The 14652-nt window shown below is 32.2% G+C and overlaps 2 protein-coding genes across 4 annotated transcripts in view; one reads left to right on the forward strand and one right to left on the reverse strand.

Moving 5' to 3' along the window:
• Positions 1-8373, forward strand: part of LOC111057302 — a 40459-nt gene extending 32086 nt beyond the window's left edge. For 2 of the 3 annotated variants that reach the window (XM_039439127.1, XM_039439126.1), the window contains 3 exons: positions 1874-1994; positions 2887-3018; positions 7844-8366. In XM_039439127.1, the coding sequence (XP_039295061.1) occupies positions 1874-1994; positions 2887-3018; positions 7844-8006 (416 nt within the window). In that variant the 3' untranslated portion in view covers positions 8007-8366. Of the gene's footprint in view, positions 1-1873; positions 1995-2886; positions 3019-7843 lie in introns of all 3 variants that reach the window. The other variant, XM_039439125.1, reaches the window with a different exon arrangement.
• Positions 8374-14129: 5756 nt separating this feature from the next.
• Positions 14130-14652, reverse strand: part of LOC111060900 (nose resistant to fluoxetine protein 6) — a 41422-nt gene continuing 40899 nt past the window's right edge. The window contains exon 14 of the mRNA XM_022348589.2: positions 14130-14280. Coding sequence (XP_022204281.2) covers positions 14262-14280 — 19 coding nt within the window. The 3' untranslated portion in view covers positions 14130-14261. The remainder of the gene's footprint in view (positions 14281-14652) is intronic.

Below are 14652 nucleotides of genomic sequence, written 5' to 3' on the forward strand. Positions count from 1 at the left end.
AAGTGGATGCCATAAGCTGCGGTATGTGTGTATAAGAGCTGATCAAAACTTCAGAATTCGTCTTCAACAATATTCAAACTATTGGTTTCAGTTCTTAAGTTCCACTGCATTGATGCTAATGACCGTAATCTTCAGTACATTATTTTCAAAAATTAATTAATATGAAATGGTATATTCGAACAATTTAGAAAATGAAAACATTTTTCCTTCATTTAAAAGGATATCATGCTCACCTTTCATTGCTCTTTAAAACTGCTTAGTTCGTTCTGCCGCATCTTGTATTAACTTAATTGATTCCTACTTCTCCTGAACAGTTAAAACTGTTCAGGAGAAGTTTTATTTTTCAATAAATCAACTATTCAATGTAAGATACATCGTTTACTGTAGAAAGGAAACATGTCCAACTGAAAGCATTGTAATGGCGACGTTTTTAATTTATAGTTTACTGCAGGTCCAGGTTTAGGTTAAGTTTTTTGTCTCTCCTGTGAAATTATGAAAACTGGACATGTTGCCTTTCTGCGGTTAGCGATTCTGTTAGTCTTCCAATAACAAGACTGCCCCTGTTTTTCATCTCAAAAGTATAAATTTTGTTTTTCTCTGAATGAGAATAATTTACAATTAACCAAACGTTTTGGTTCTACAATGTAGAGTTCTGTTGAAAAATCAAATCTGAAGCTCTCTATTCTTCATGATTAACCGACGTCTACTAAATATTATTTATATATTATATAAATGAATTAATAGGAAATCAAACCTCAAATATCTTGGTATATGGATCGATGAGTGTCTCAAATGGGACATCCATGTTAACTTCCTATGTAAGAGACTAAAATACCTATCTTATAAATTTTATAAATTGAAAAATGTGCTATCTTTCTCAGAATGCAAACAGGTATATACGGCACTAGTAGAATCCCTAATGCGATATGGTTTAATAGTTTGGGGTGGGACTTTCGATACCCATATTAAAAACCTTTTTCTAATACAAAAATTCATCATAAAGACAATTTTAAAGAAACCTAGAACTTATGATAGTAAGATTTTGTTCAGTGAATTTGATGTTAAAACTATACGACAGTTATATCTTAGTTGCATAACAAATTACAGTTTCAAATACGAGCATAATTTCCCTCTAGCCGATGACATAAATTATAATCTTAGACCTAATACAATAAGAAAATATGAAATATATAACACCAACTCAGCTCTTCTTAGAAGGCAACTTTACTACATTAGCAGTAAATTCATAAATATACTAGAAAGTGAATTTCCACTTAATAATTTCCGAAATAATAAACACAGAAAAAGAGCCATAGAGGCATGGCTAAACTTGAATTATTTCCAATCGTTGACTTTTATACAATAATCAACTTCATATTATAAATTATATTTTCGAACACTTCATACGCTAGATTCAAGTTTATATATTACATCCCTGATTAAGCTGATTCACGACTCACACTGGCGCACAAGGAATCTTCCTTTTGCCGGTGTTTTTGCCTCACCTACTGTACTTATGCATGTGATCATAAATTGAATCTTCATTTTAAAACTATTGTTTGTAATGTAAAGGATATCATTTCGTTATTATATCCAATTAAATAAATGTATGTATCTTGATTTAAGTGCAGTAGCATATACTTATATTTATTTTTTGTAAAGCTTTTTTGTATTTTGTTTTTGGCAAATAAATTCATTCATTCATTCATTCATTCATATATTTAATAAAATATTTCAAAAAAATATTGAGTAGCTCTACATAATACCATACACAACAAATATTTTCAAAAACATTATTGATTTTAGTTTCTTTCAGTTAGTTCCCTTTTATAAAGTAGTTTTGATTGAAAATATGAATTGATGTATTTTTCAGATGCTGAAAACAGGGAATTTTACACCCCACCATCTTCCCCAGGAAGTTCAAGACTTGTGACGTCAGACGAAGATATGAGCATGGAGAGCCCTGATGAAGGACCTGACATATTTATATACAGGTAATTCCTATAAAATTCTAAAAAAAACATTAATTTCACACACTTTCATCTTGTTTAGAAGAAAAACTATGGATAGTCAGACAGAATAAGTCAACAATGTTTTATAGTTATGTCGTTGTTGTTATGTTAAAATTATATAGAACATAATCTAGAACATATCTAGTTGATTTACTTTGGTATAAAATTAAGCTTGAATTCTAGAAATTTAATTACATAACTTATTATTTTTTGGATTACGCCATAAATATATTTTTAATAATATCAGTTATTTTTCAAGTACAGATTTTAGCAAAACTGATAATGTTTATGATGTACCCAAAGTAGAAATTTTCTATTCATACAATCTTGAACTGAAAAGTGTACTTGAATCCTATAAATATTAAAATAACCCCATTTTTGAACCACGTTATTCATAAAAAAATTGTAAGATAATAATTGTTGCTGCTCCGCCAATTAGTGCGGCAATTGCTCATGTGCTCATGTGAGTTTTATTATAGAATAAACAATTATGAACTGTTGTTATTGTGTTATTCATGAGAAGAATATTCATTGAACTATAGTGAGATTTCTTTCAAACTGGCAGCATTTCTTGAAGTTAGAACATAGTGTAGCGGTGAAGGTAGATTGAAGCAGAGATTGAAGCTCCGACTCAAGATCACATATTCTTCCCCAATTTCAAAATTGTCAAAACATAGTCGAGCAGCGGAGGTAGTGGGCATTGAAGAGCAGAAGCGGGGGTTGAAACTCGAGCTTCACTCTACCTTCGCCGCTCCACTATGATCTTACCCTTATAAACAACGTCAGTGCTTCCCATTCATCCAATGCCGATGTTTCAAGAGAATCTCACTGTGAATTAGGTGTGTTTCTGCTAAATTTTATTTATTTTTTATAGTGATGGACCCACCTATTTGGATAAGGCAGTTTACGAAGCCATAGATCGTGATAAGTTGGATTCGAGCAAATATCCATTCATCTGCAGATGGGTGCACTTCATATCGCTCTTCTCCAACGAGACCAGAGAAAGGTACGGATTTCATTTATTTGATAATGTGGCAATGGTTTTCAGGCTTTCCAGTCGTTGATATTTACTTTTGGACACTTACTCTTGATTCCATGATATTTCAGTTTTATCCTTCTTTTTGAATCAATCTCAATGATATCAGTCGGGTTTTAGATGATGTCTACAAATCTATAAAAAGATCGACTATTTTACGTTTCAATAATGCAGGGTGCGGCAGCGAAACTTCCTTTTTTAAAGTAAATTGAACTCTTTGTATGGATCAGAAAGTTTTATTTATTTATTGTAATGTAGATACATATACAGGGTGATTCATAATTATGGTAAAATAATTTAATACGTGATAGTAGAGGTGAAAATAAGAAAAAATGTTCTTATAAACATATATCCATAAACGCTTCATTAGCGAGCTATACAGGGTGAAAGATTCCGCCCGGAATTCATTTCCTCTGGTGAAATACACCAATGCTGAATTGTTTGGGGACTAGTTTTTAAAAAACGTATGGTGGATTCATATGTAAAATTATCTGAAAAATTGAATAAAACTAGTCTGGAAGCTGTAATATGAGTAGTTTTTGAGAAAAAAGTTAGAATATGCAAGAAATCTACGTAGAAAAACACAGACTTCTACGTTTGATGCCCAATAAATTTCTTTAATGACCAGTAAACAAAAATTTTTTTTGAAATAAAAATTGTAGAGAATTTAATTCTGAAAAGAATTATGTAAGCTGTGTGAACTAAATTCTAATAAAAGTTGAATAAAATGTATTCTAATGTAGTACATAACACCACAAAAATTTGCAGATGAGGAGAGAACTAATAACTCATAGGTTGTAGCTGATTGCAAATAAAACATGGATTTGAATAACAGCTGTTCCAAAACAGCTGATCTATTTTGTTTGAAATAAGAAAATATTCAAAAGAAATTATCAGCTGAAAATTATTTTCAGAAATATTTTAGCTCACTGTTGAACAAAACAACAAACTCTAAGTTAGGCCTACTGTAACCGCGCTGTGTTTTTTGTTTAATCTTTTAACCAGTTATTTGTAACAATTCACTTTGCTTTTTTGTGTTGTGTTAACTTTTTAAAAAACGGCAGGTCACTTTAGACATTATTCATACTCCGAATTAGCTGACGTGCATTTAATGTATGGGATGGGACACAGTAATAGAACTGAAGCAAGACGTTTGTATCAAGGAAACTTTCCTAACCGAGTATGTCCAAGTTCGAGGTTTTTTGCCACTATTCATCAACGTATGTCTGAAACAGGTTCTTTGATGTCCAAAGAGCACATTTATGCAGGCAGACCCCGATCCACTTGGACTGTTGAGTTGAAGGAACAAGTTCTTAATGAAATTTATGAAGATCCAGAGAAGAGCACGAGAGAATAATCAGTGCAGTTTAATGTCAATCAATCTATTAGTTTGAGGATCCTAAAAGAGCAACAATTAGATTCATACCACCTCCAGAAAGTTCATACTCTATTGCCACGAGACTGTATTCCCCGTGCTGGTATTTGCCAATGGTTTTTAGAAAAACTTGTTAACCCAAACTTTTAAACAACTGTTTCATTTACCGACAAGGCACACTTTACAAGAACTGCTATCGTTAACGTCCACAACCAACATATTTGGGCAGCGGACAATCCTTATGCCATCAATCCTAATCGTCCACAACATCAGTTTTCAGTAAACATTTGGGCAGGAATCATAGGAGATCATCTACTTCTGTTCGAGCTTTCTCCCAGGCTTAATGGCATAATCTACTTAAACTTTTTGAGAGAGGAGCTATTTATCTTACTTGAAGATGTACCTCTTCAGTTGCTGAAAACAGGGAATTTTACACCCCACCATCTTCCCCAGGAAGTTCAAGACTTGTGACGTCAGACGAAGATATGAGCATGGAGAGCCCTGATGAAGGACCTGACATATTTATATACAGGTAATTCCTATAAAATTCTAAAAAAAACATTAATTTCACACACTTTCATCTTGTTTAGAAGAAAAACTATGGATAGTCAGACAGAATAAGTCAACAATGTTTTATAGTTATGTCGTTGTTGTTATGTTAAAATTATATAGAACATAATCTAGAACATATCTAGTTGATTTACTTTGGTATAAAATTAAGCTTGAATTCTAGAAATTTAATTACATAACTTATTATTTTTTGGATTACGCCATAAATATATTTTTAATAATATCAGTTATTTTTCAAGTACAGATTTTAGCAAAACTGATAATGTTTATAATGTGCCTAAAGTAGAGATTTTCTATTCATACAATCTTTCACTGAAAATTGTAATTTAATCGTATAAATATTAAAATAAGCCCATTTTTGAACCACGTTATTCATAAAAATAATGTAAGATAATAATTGTTGCTGCTCCGCCAATTAGTGCGGTAACTGCTCATGTGATTAAATGTGAGTGTTATAGAATAAACAATAATTATGAAGTTATGTTGTTATTCATGAGAAGAATATTTATTGAACTATAGTGAGATTCCTTTCAAACTGGCAGCATTTCTTGAAGTTAGAACATAGTGTAGCGATGAAGGTAGATTAAAGCAGAGATTGAAGCTCCGACTCAAGATCACATATTCTTCCCCAATTTCAAAATTGTCAAAACATAGTCGAGCAGCGGAGGTAGTGGGCATTGAAGAGCAGAAGCGGGGGTTGAAACTTGAGCTTCACTCTACCTTCACCGCTCCACTATGATCTTACCCTTATAAACAACGTCAGTGCTTCCCATTCATCCAATGCCGATGTTTCAAGAGAATCTCACTGTGAATTAGGTGTGTTTCTGCTAAATTTTATCTATTTTTTTATAGTGATGGACCCACCTACTTGGATAAGGCAGTTTACGAAGCCATAGATCGTGATAAGTTGGATTCGAGCAAATATCCATTCATATGCAGATGGGTGCACTTCATATCGCTCTTCTCCAACGAGACCAGAGAAAGGTACGGATTTCATTTATTTGATAATGTGGCAATGGTTTTCAGGCTTTCCAGTCGTTCATATTTACTTTTGGACACTTACTCTTGATTCCATAATATTTCAGTTTTATCCTTCTTTTTGAATCAATCTCAATGATATCAGTCGGGTTTTAGATGAGGTCTACAAATCTATAAAAAGATCGACTATTTTACGTTTCAATAATGCAGTGTGCGGCAGCGAAACTTCCTTTTTTAAAGTAAATTGAACTCTTTGTATGGATCAGAAAGTTTTATTTATTTATTGTAATGTAGATACATATATAAAGTTTTGCTTTAATCAGTTTTGAATATCAAATCAGGTAGGTGACGTCACCCATTTTCCATACACTGAGTAAACCGATTTCTGTCGTTTGTAATAATAATAATAATAATAATGTCATGACTCCTGCCAGCATTGCAGTCGTTATGTTAGCAATTTCTTCCCTGATATTGGTCTTCAAATCTTGTAAGGTCCTTGGACGGTTCACATAAACGAAAAGATTTCAAAAACCCCATAGAAAAAAATCTCAAGGGTTCAAATAAGGAGATCGGGCTGGCTACTCCAAATCGCTCCCAATTAATATGAGGCGTTCTGGAAAGTATTCCGGCCATTGAAGTCACGTTCACAAAGTTCCTGCACAATTTCCATCTTGTGTGGATAGAAATGATGATCATCATAAAGAATTCGTCTCACAGAACGATCGGAAAGCCCAAGAGCAGACGCATGTTTGTAATTATAACATTGAAACTCTCACTGCCTCAATGTTCTCAGGTGACCCAATGGGCCGAGGGACTTCTTTTCTCCGTCTTGTCGCACTTGCAGTTTGTCTGAACGTAGTGACCCACGTAACAATTGATTTCCGGTCCGGGACAGTAGCCAAAGGGGCCAAATTAAAGCGATTTTGAAATGCGCACTGGGTTGTGATCACATAACATCCGCTCGAAAAATTAGTCTCAAATGCCCCCTTAACATTGTTACAATGCATGATGGAAACTGAAAGTCGTTGGGAAGAAAACTTTAAGATTTGACCTCTCTAACGAGACCAAATTTGCTCTACTACGACATCAGCTGACTGAATAGCGTTCACTTTAAAAAAGAAAGTTTTATTAGCACCCGGTATTATTAGTTGTCCCGACATCCGTCAAGTTTTATAATAGATCTTGAAATATACAAAATTGGTAGGTTATATGACTAGAGAAAGATGTGGATTTAAAGGTATAATTTATATTCCAATTTCACCCGATTGTTTTTTGAAAATCTATCCCAATAACACTGTCAAGATTTAGATGAGATCTTGGAATTCGAAAATCGGAAGGTTATTTGACTAGTGGTAGATAAGAATTTATCTCTAAGAATCAAGTTACTGATCAATTCGTCCTTCATCATCATTTTAATACCTGTTTTTCAGTTACATGCTATGTTTTAAATTAGTATTTCTTTCATAAATGCTATTATTGATATTTTTTGGCCTATTCTCTTTTTCAATCGTTGATTGGAAATATACTCTAAAAAGATTCAAAGTTAAAATCTTTGTATTTTTCGGTCACTATTTTTCTATTTCGACTTTACCTCTTATTCTACTCTGACTCAATGGCTATGGATTTGATCGTTGAACTAGTTCTGAGATCATAGCGTGCTTAAAATTATTGATTGCGCTTCGTCTTTGGTTTACAACTTCACATGTGTTTTATTCTTTATTATCAAGAAGTATTTTGAAAAACTATATTGTTTTTCGTAGATTCACATTAGATTCCCTTGTATCCAACTGAAACCACTCTTTATTCTCTCCTTTTATACTTGTTTCTAACTTCTCCATTCCAATTGCTTCAATCTCTGTTGATGTTTTGTAGGTGGGGCCAACCCAAGCGCTCCCCCAACGGACAGCATCCTTACATCAATTCCCCATCATCGATGAACTCGTCGTTCGACAGCTACTCGCCCTGCAGAGCGACAAACCTCCGCACTATAAGAAAGCCAGCAGCCAACTTTGCCAGCAAACGCCTCCTCTTCTGACACATTCTTCCAGAAAACCCCACCCTGCCACTGCCCTGCTGTCAATTGTCAACAATTTGTGTCTAAATTGTTAAATCGATGTTTTCCATTCGTGTTGATGGTCCAATCTATTCCATATTAACATTTAACATTTCCTACCATTATCTGTATCGATGTCCTCTTCCTAAAACAGAGATGTATATTTTTTTACTGCTGAGACTAGAATTGTAATAATGTAAGTATTGTTAGATGTTAGGATTTGTATGTCGAAAGTAATGATTTTGATTCGTTGGCGAATCTCAACTAGAACAAAATAATGTGATGTAACTTATTAATGTGTAGCTACTTTGATACCAAATGAAATTTAAATAAATATTGTTATAAAACGGTTGTGAATTTTCATTCGTGTGAGGTTTCAAGTTACATAGTTGTATGGTTATCGTATTGATATTACAAACATAATCCAATATCCCAGTTATATTTAAACAGTTATAATGACTTGCAAACTATAATTCAATTACAAAGTATGAAGTATTACTCACTGGTTGAATCTTGATTTTGAATCACTCATGATCATAAAATATAATTTGGAATCAATGAAGTTGAATACTTATATTATAAGTTTATTTCTCACTTTAAATAAGACCAGTTGTGCTCCTCAGGCACATGAGTCTATACACATTTATATATACTTGAAAAAAAAACGAAACCTGTCTCAATTTCAAGTAAAATAAGATCATATTATGTAGAAATCATGGGCCTGTCGTTTTGAGAGTGCCGGATTCGCACCAAAGTCCTACTTTTCAATTAATTTCTGCTCTGATGGACAGAAAGAATAGTTAGTACTTCTAGGAATATTCACACATTCGCAGTTTTACTATGTGTGAAGACTCCCATGAGAATTAATGGAGTCCTCTTTCTGCTGAGCACAGCGAAAAACTCTTTTGAAAGTTAGACTGTAGCAAGAGTTACGGAAGCTCTATAAATAGCCAACAAAAAGCCGGACAAGAATACTAATACCGATATGTAGGAATCTGCCGTTATCATTGAAATGATTGGGTGAGACAAGTTGAACCTTGAGCCGTTTGTCACTCGAATTTAGATTTAATAGAATATAGCTTGATAGAAATAGAAAAAGCTTGATCCAAAATAAGGCTAGGTCTTCATTTTCCCATAATTTCAAATCCAAAAATATTTACGCTAAACATTTAGAAACTGAACCGAAACAGATTAGAGGAGGGTATGTTGAGTGGATGTCAGACACCAGGATTAGAAAGCATGTTATAGGATGAATCAGGGAGAAAAAAGAGAGACCGATGAGTTAAAGTAGGCGCACACAGATCGTCATCGGACGATTAGATTTGATGCATTGTTTTCAATTGGAGTGCGCATACCTATACGATGCGGAACGGTATGCGAACTCCAATTGAAAACAATGCATCAAATCTAATCGTCCGATGACGATCTGTGTGCGCCTACTTTAAAGAGGAATTAGTGAAGAATGATGGATGATGTGGAGAATAATGGGATGGATAGGATGGAGAATTGGAGCATAATGTCGAGAGGAATGAAGAGACATGGGAAGTAAGTCATATTAATGTTTTGCATGCTTATGAATATGATATGAAATGCATGCTTACTCTATTGGTCATTGCTTTGCTATTGATACACATGAGTTACGAGGGCTTGGAACACCCTTGGAAGTGTGATTGGTTGTTGTGTATGTATCGCTATTTTTCATCTATCCTTATATTGAAAAGCTTCATGACAACTACTGCAAAATTTATAGTGGACTTTTTTAATCGCTACAGAGCTTCCAATAAGATGTCTTCTTGCTTCCTATTAATGATACGACTTTGACATTTCAAGTACAGGTCATAGTTGAAATTCATAGTCATATTCTATGAGAAAAGCGGATTATTCTTGTAAATTTCAAATATTTTATTCATTCACCTTACATCTCTGTCCATAAATATAGTTACAACTTATATTTGCGTTTAAAAATGGTACGATTCTACTGTAACTCATAATATCAGTGGAGAAACGACATCTTATTGCCTTGCCTGTTGTCATCCCATTACATTTCTATCATATGAATATGTTTGTCTTTTATTTAGTGAGTAAACGTTAAGAAATGACAAGCTTCTTATATTCTAAAGATACAATCATTTTTCAACTTTCGAATACTTCTATCCATATTTATTTACTTTATGTCTTTCTCCATGACCCTGATTGTCATTCTTGTAATTATTTGTTCTCAATGTCATTTCAAAACCTAAAAACGAAGAAAGATCTTGAAAATATTGAAAAATGTATGAGATTTAGGAACTATATAATTTGTATCAGCTTTAAGTATGTTTTGCTTCATTATCTTTTATCCAATTGGTCACTATTTTTTTAGTACAAAACAGTAAAACCATGGATGCTATTAAACTACCGGTTAGGTCATCGTTTCTAGTTTTTAATTTTACATTTTCATTTTTCAATTGATCGATAATTCTTTGGTTTTCTTTCAACATCTCTTCCTGCTTTTTAATTGTCATTTTTAGATTATCTGTCTCATTTTCGGCATTCTCAAGTTTCAAAACAAGATTTTCACAACTTGTTTCGGCTTCCACTAATTTTTCACTCAACTCATAATTCATTTTATGAAGTTTCATTACTTGTTTGTTGTCTCTTGTTGGGTATTTTTCAGATCTCTTTAAAAGCTCATTCCCATTTTTTGAAGAATTTTCAGGAGTTTTAATAATTTCTTCCAATTTTATCTTTTCCGATATTATCTCCTCTTTCAGCTCAGTTTTTTCTCTCTTCAAATTTAGCACCTCTGCTGTCCTTATCTTTGAACTCTCACTATCTGCACCCAAACTATCTTCAAATTTAGACATTGTATCCATGAGTATTCGAAATTGTATGAATAGTGCATTGATGAACTGCCGACCAACCATTATACAATTGACAAAATAACCATCTCTTGAGGGGGCTGAAGTGGTAAACTCTCGCATTTTTATCCCAGTTTTTGTCAGTTGGTCACCGATTTTTGAAATATCTTCCACTAATTCAGCTCCCAGATCAATAGCTTCTGCTAGACTATTTTCTCCAAATTTATTCAATTTTTTAGCGCAAATCATATCTAAATTCATATCGATTAGAACTCTAGAATTTGTTACCCTTTCACTATCAAGCTGTCCTTCTAAAGAAATAACTTCCTTAAATAATCTTAAATTGCCCATATCTTTTTCTTTCAAATGTGTTTCAAACTTCAAATATTCTTTTTCCAAATCGTTCAATATTTGTTTCAATTTCTTCCTCTTAATTCTTTCATCAACTCCATTGCGATCCGATATTAATTCATTTTTGTTTATTTTGCTATTTATCCATAAGTTTTTATCATCTAATCTTTGATTTTCAATAAACAATGTATTTAATTTATTTCCAAATTCTTTTAAACGACTTACCATATCTTCCAATTCTAGTTTGCAGATCTCTCTCATTAATTTCTCACCCATACTTACATTTTCTGTCTCTCTTTTAACAAAACAAATTTCTTTAAATATCTTCTGTCTTGTTTCTTCTTCAATATATTTTTCAAATAAATATTTCAAATTCAGCTCACTCTCACATGCCATCTCTCTTGTAAGGCACAAATTGTTTATAAAATATTTCATCAAAACTGTAGATTGCTGATTGAAACCAGTCACAATATCTTTATCTCTTTTCCATAGATTATAAACATTTTCATCAATTTGCATAAATTTTACCTCAGCCACATTAGCATTACAAACTATGTCTGCCAAAAATGTTTTTAATTTTTTCTCATTTATTTCTACAACCCCACTTTTTATTAGTCTCTGTATCTCTGTCACATAATGAACGAGAATGCTTGCAGTAGTACGATGTCTCTCAATTTTATGAGCTTGTAATTTATGTTTTCCAGTTCTGTAATTTGGTAATAAAGAGTCAATGTCATCTTCATCAATGATGTCACATCTCGGGTTGGAATGTAGATCAGAAAAAAGTATTTGGATATATTTCAGAAAAATCGGTACCAAACTATTATCTGATTCCTGTTTGTACATTTCTTATCATAGATGTGGAGTTTAAAATTAGAGATCTTCTAGAATATTTTATTCTAATTTCTATAATTTTGAAACCTATATGTTTTTCATTGCATTATTTAATTCTTCTTTTTCTTTTCTATTTTATATATAATAACTTTATCTTGGGTATACCTGTATACCTTTTTACTTTTCCAGAGTTACCTGAAATATATCTATTTTCACTTTAGCTTAAGTTATTTCTTTCTTTTACTTTTCAAATCATTGCCAACAATTTATGAGATGAATTTCAAATCTATTTTGTTAGGTACCATTCTTATTCTACTTTTTAAAAATTTCTTGTACTGCAGAAAGTGTACAATTTTCTGTTTATTTTTGTTATCGATTCTCACTTAAAAGTAATCACTTTCTGTTTGAATTTTTTCTTAATCCTCTATTCTTGCGCTTTTAAACAATAACGTTTTAAAACCAACAATCAGATCATAATTATGACTTCTTAATTGAAAAATAAATACTTATCTTGATGTTTTCAAGGTTATCTTGATTTCTTTGAAGGCTATGTTATTGCCTCACTTTAATTATGAATAGAAAAACAATAAGTTTTTACACTAATGAAAAATATTCAAGAACTTGCTATGTTTTTCTATATCAAAAAAGTAAAATAAGAACTGAACAATAAAATTTTAAAATTTAAATTTTGCAACAAAACAAAAGAAGTTACATCACTTTAGCTTGATTTTTGCATGTTTAGTCTACAGATAGCTCCAGCTGTTTATTTTAATTTACAGGGTTTTCATTTTTTTACTTTCCTTGCCCTATTACCATAGGTAAGGAAAATATTGCTTTCCGAAAAAATTAAGGTACCCCAATTTCTAAATTTCTATACGTTTCAAGGTCCCCCTAGTCCAAAAAAGTGGTTTTTGGGTATTGGTCTGTATGTGTGTGTGTGTGTATGAGTACACCTCATCTCATCTCCCAATTAACGGAATGACTTGAAATTTCGAACGTAAGGTCCTTACAATATAAGGATCCGACACGAACAATTTCGATAAAATGCGATTCAAGATGACGGCTAAAATGGCGAAAATGTTGTCAAAAACAGGGGTTTTCGCGGTTTTCTCGAAAACGGCTCCAACGATTTTGATTAAAGTTATACCTGAAATAGTCATCGATAAGCTCTATCAACTGCCACAAGTCCCATATCTGTAAAAATTTCAGGAGCTCCGCCCCATCTATGCAAAGTTTGATTTTAGATTCTCAATTATCAGGCTTCAGATACAATTTAAACAAAAAATTTTGTGTGGAATAGATTGAGCATGAGAATCTCTACAATTAATGTTCAGTAACATTTTCACCTAAAATTAAAAATAAGCTCGAAATTTGAGAAAATGTGATTATCCAATTGCAAACTGTTGGCAACTGTTGATTCTATTAAATGATTCACTATGAAGAGATAGCAGACCTCGTGTGTCTCCAGCGTTATTGTCCTGTCACCAGCTGGCTCAAATCTTTGAATAATTGCTTTAAGATGCGCGGGAACACTAGAGTCAAGTGATCAATTTTCATAACGGCAAGGAAAGTTGTGTGAGTGCGCCACACCAGATTTTTTAAATAAAGGATTTAAATACTTGAAGAAAAATTCAACTCCAATTTAAAACTATATGTGCTGGTTGCACACAAACCGGTTAAATTTTAATCGCGATTAATTTCATGAGAATCAATCAGAGAAGCCTTCTTTAATTGGCTCTTGTGAAATTAATCACGATTAAAACTTAAATCTGCTTTTGTGCAACCGGGCCCATTATATTTTTAAGAGAAAAACTTGTTTTTTATGTAATAGCCTCCAACTTGTAATTTATCTTGATGAAGACGGAGTAAGGAAAAATATTCAGTCTTTCCCTTATCTCCTTATATAAGTCTTTTTATTTGAATTTTGCATTAGAAATAAAGAATTCTGATTCTGATAAATAATTCTTGATTTTTGCATCTAATGTTCACTATCCATCCAAAAATGACGTCTTCTTCGTCTTTGCCACTATCCCATTCAAACTGGATCGTCAGTGATAATAGTAGAAAATGAAACAGACTATTGATTATAAATTCTTTAAAAATAATAATTATTTCAAAATCACAATTATTATACTATGTACATAATAGTTGATACAACTATTCTATTCGGTTACATTCTTCATTGAAGTTTGTATAATGGATCCTTCTTGCCTTAGCCAGTAGGGGTGAACCTGAAAAAAGAAAGTGTTTTCTAAAATTATCTTTTATTATTTTCACAATTTCAATTTCAGGTTTGTATCTTATGATTAGAATTAGATAATATTGAATGCTGTTATATTTCATCTTTGATACGTGAATAATGATTATTTTTAAAGCAGATGATGTTATGTATAATGATTATTTATTTATTTATTTATAATAATTATTATTTATTTCATTTACACAGCACAAAATCAAAACAATGATTGGTAGAGAAACAACAGAATTTAAACTATTTCTCCCCGGAATTTAGATAGTAGATTAGCAGATCTGAATAAGGTTATGGTACCATTTATTTTAAAATATTATTATTTATCAAGCAGAATTTAAAATATGTAAATTAC

The sequence above is a fragment of the Nilaparvata lugens genome, chromosome 12, assembly GCF_014356525.2.
Source record: "Nilaparvata lugens isolate BPH chromosome 12, ASM1435652v1, whole genome shotgun sequence".
In the NCBI taxonomy this organism is placed as follows: Eukaryota; Metazoa; Arthropoda; class Insecta; order Hemiptera; family Delphacidae; genus Nilaparvata; species Nilaparvata lugens.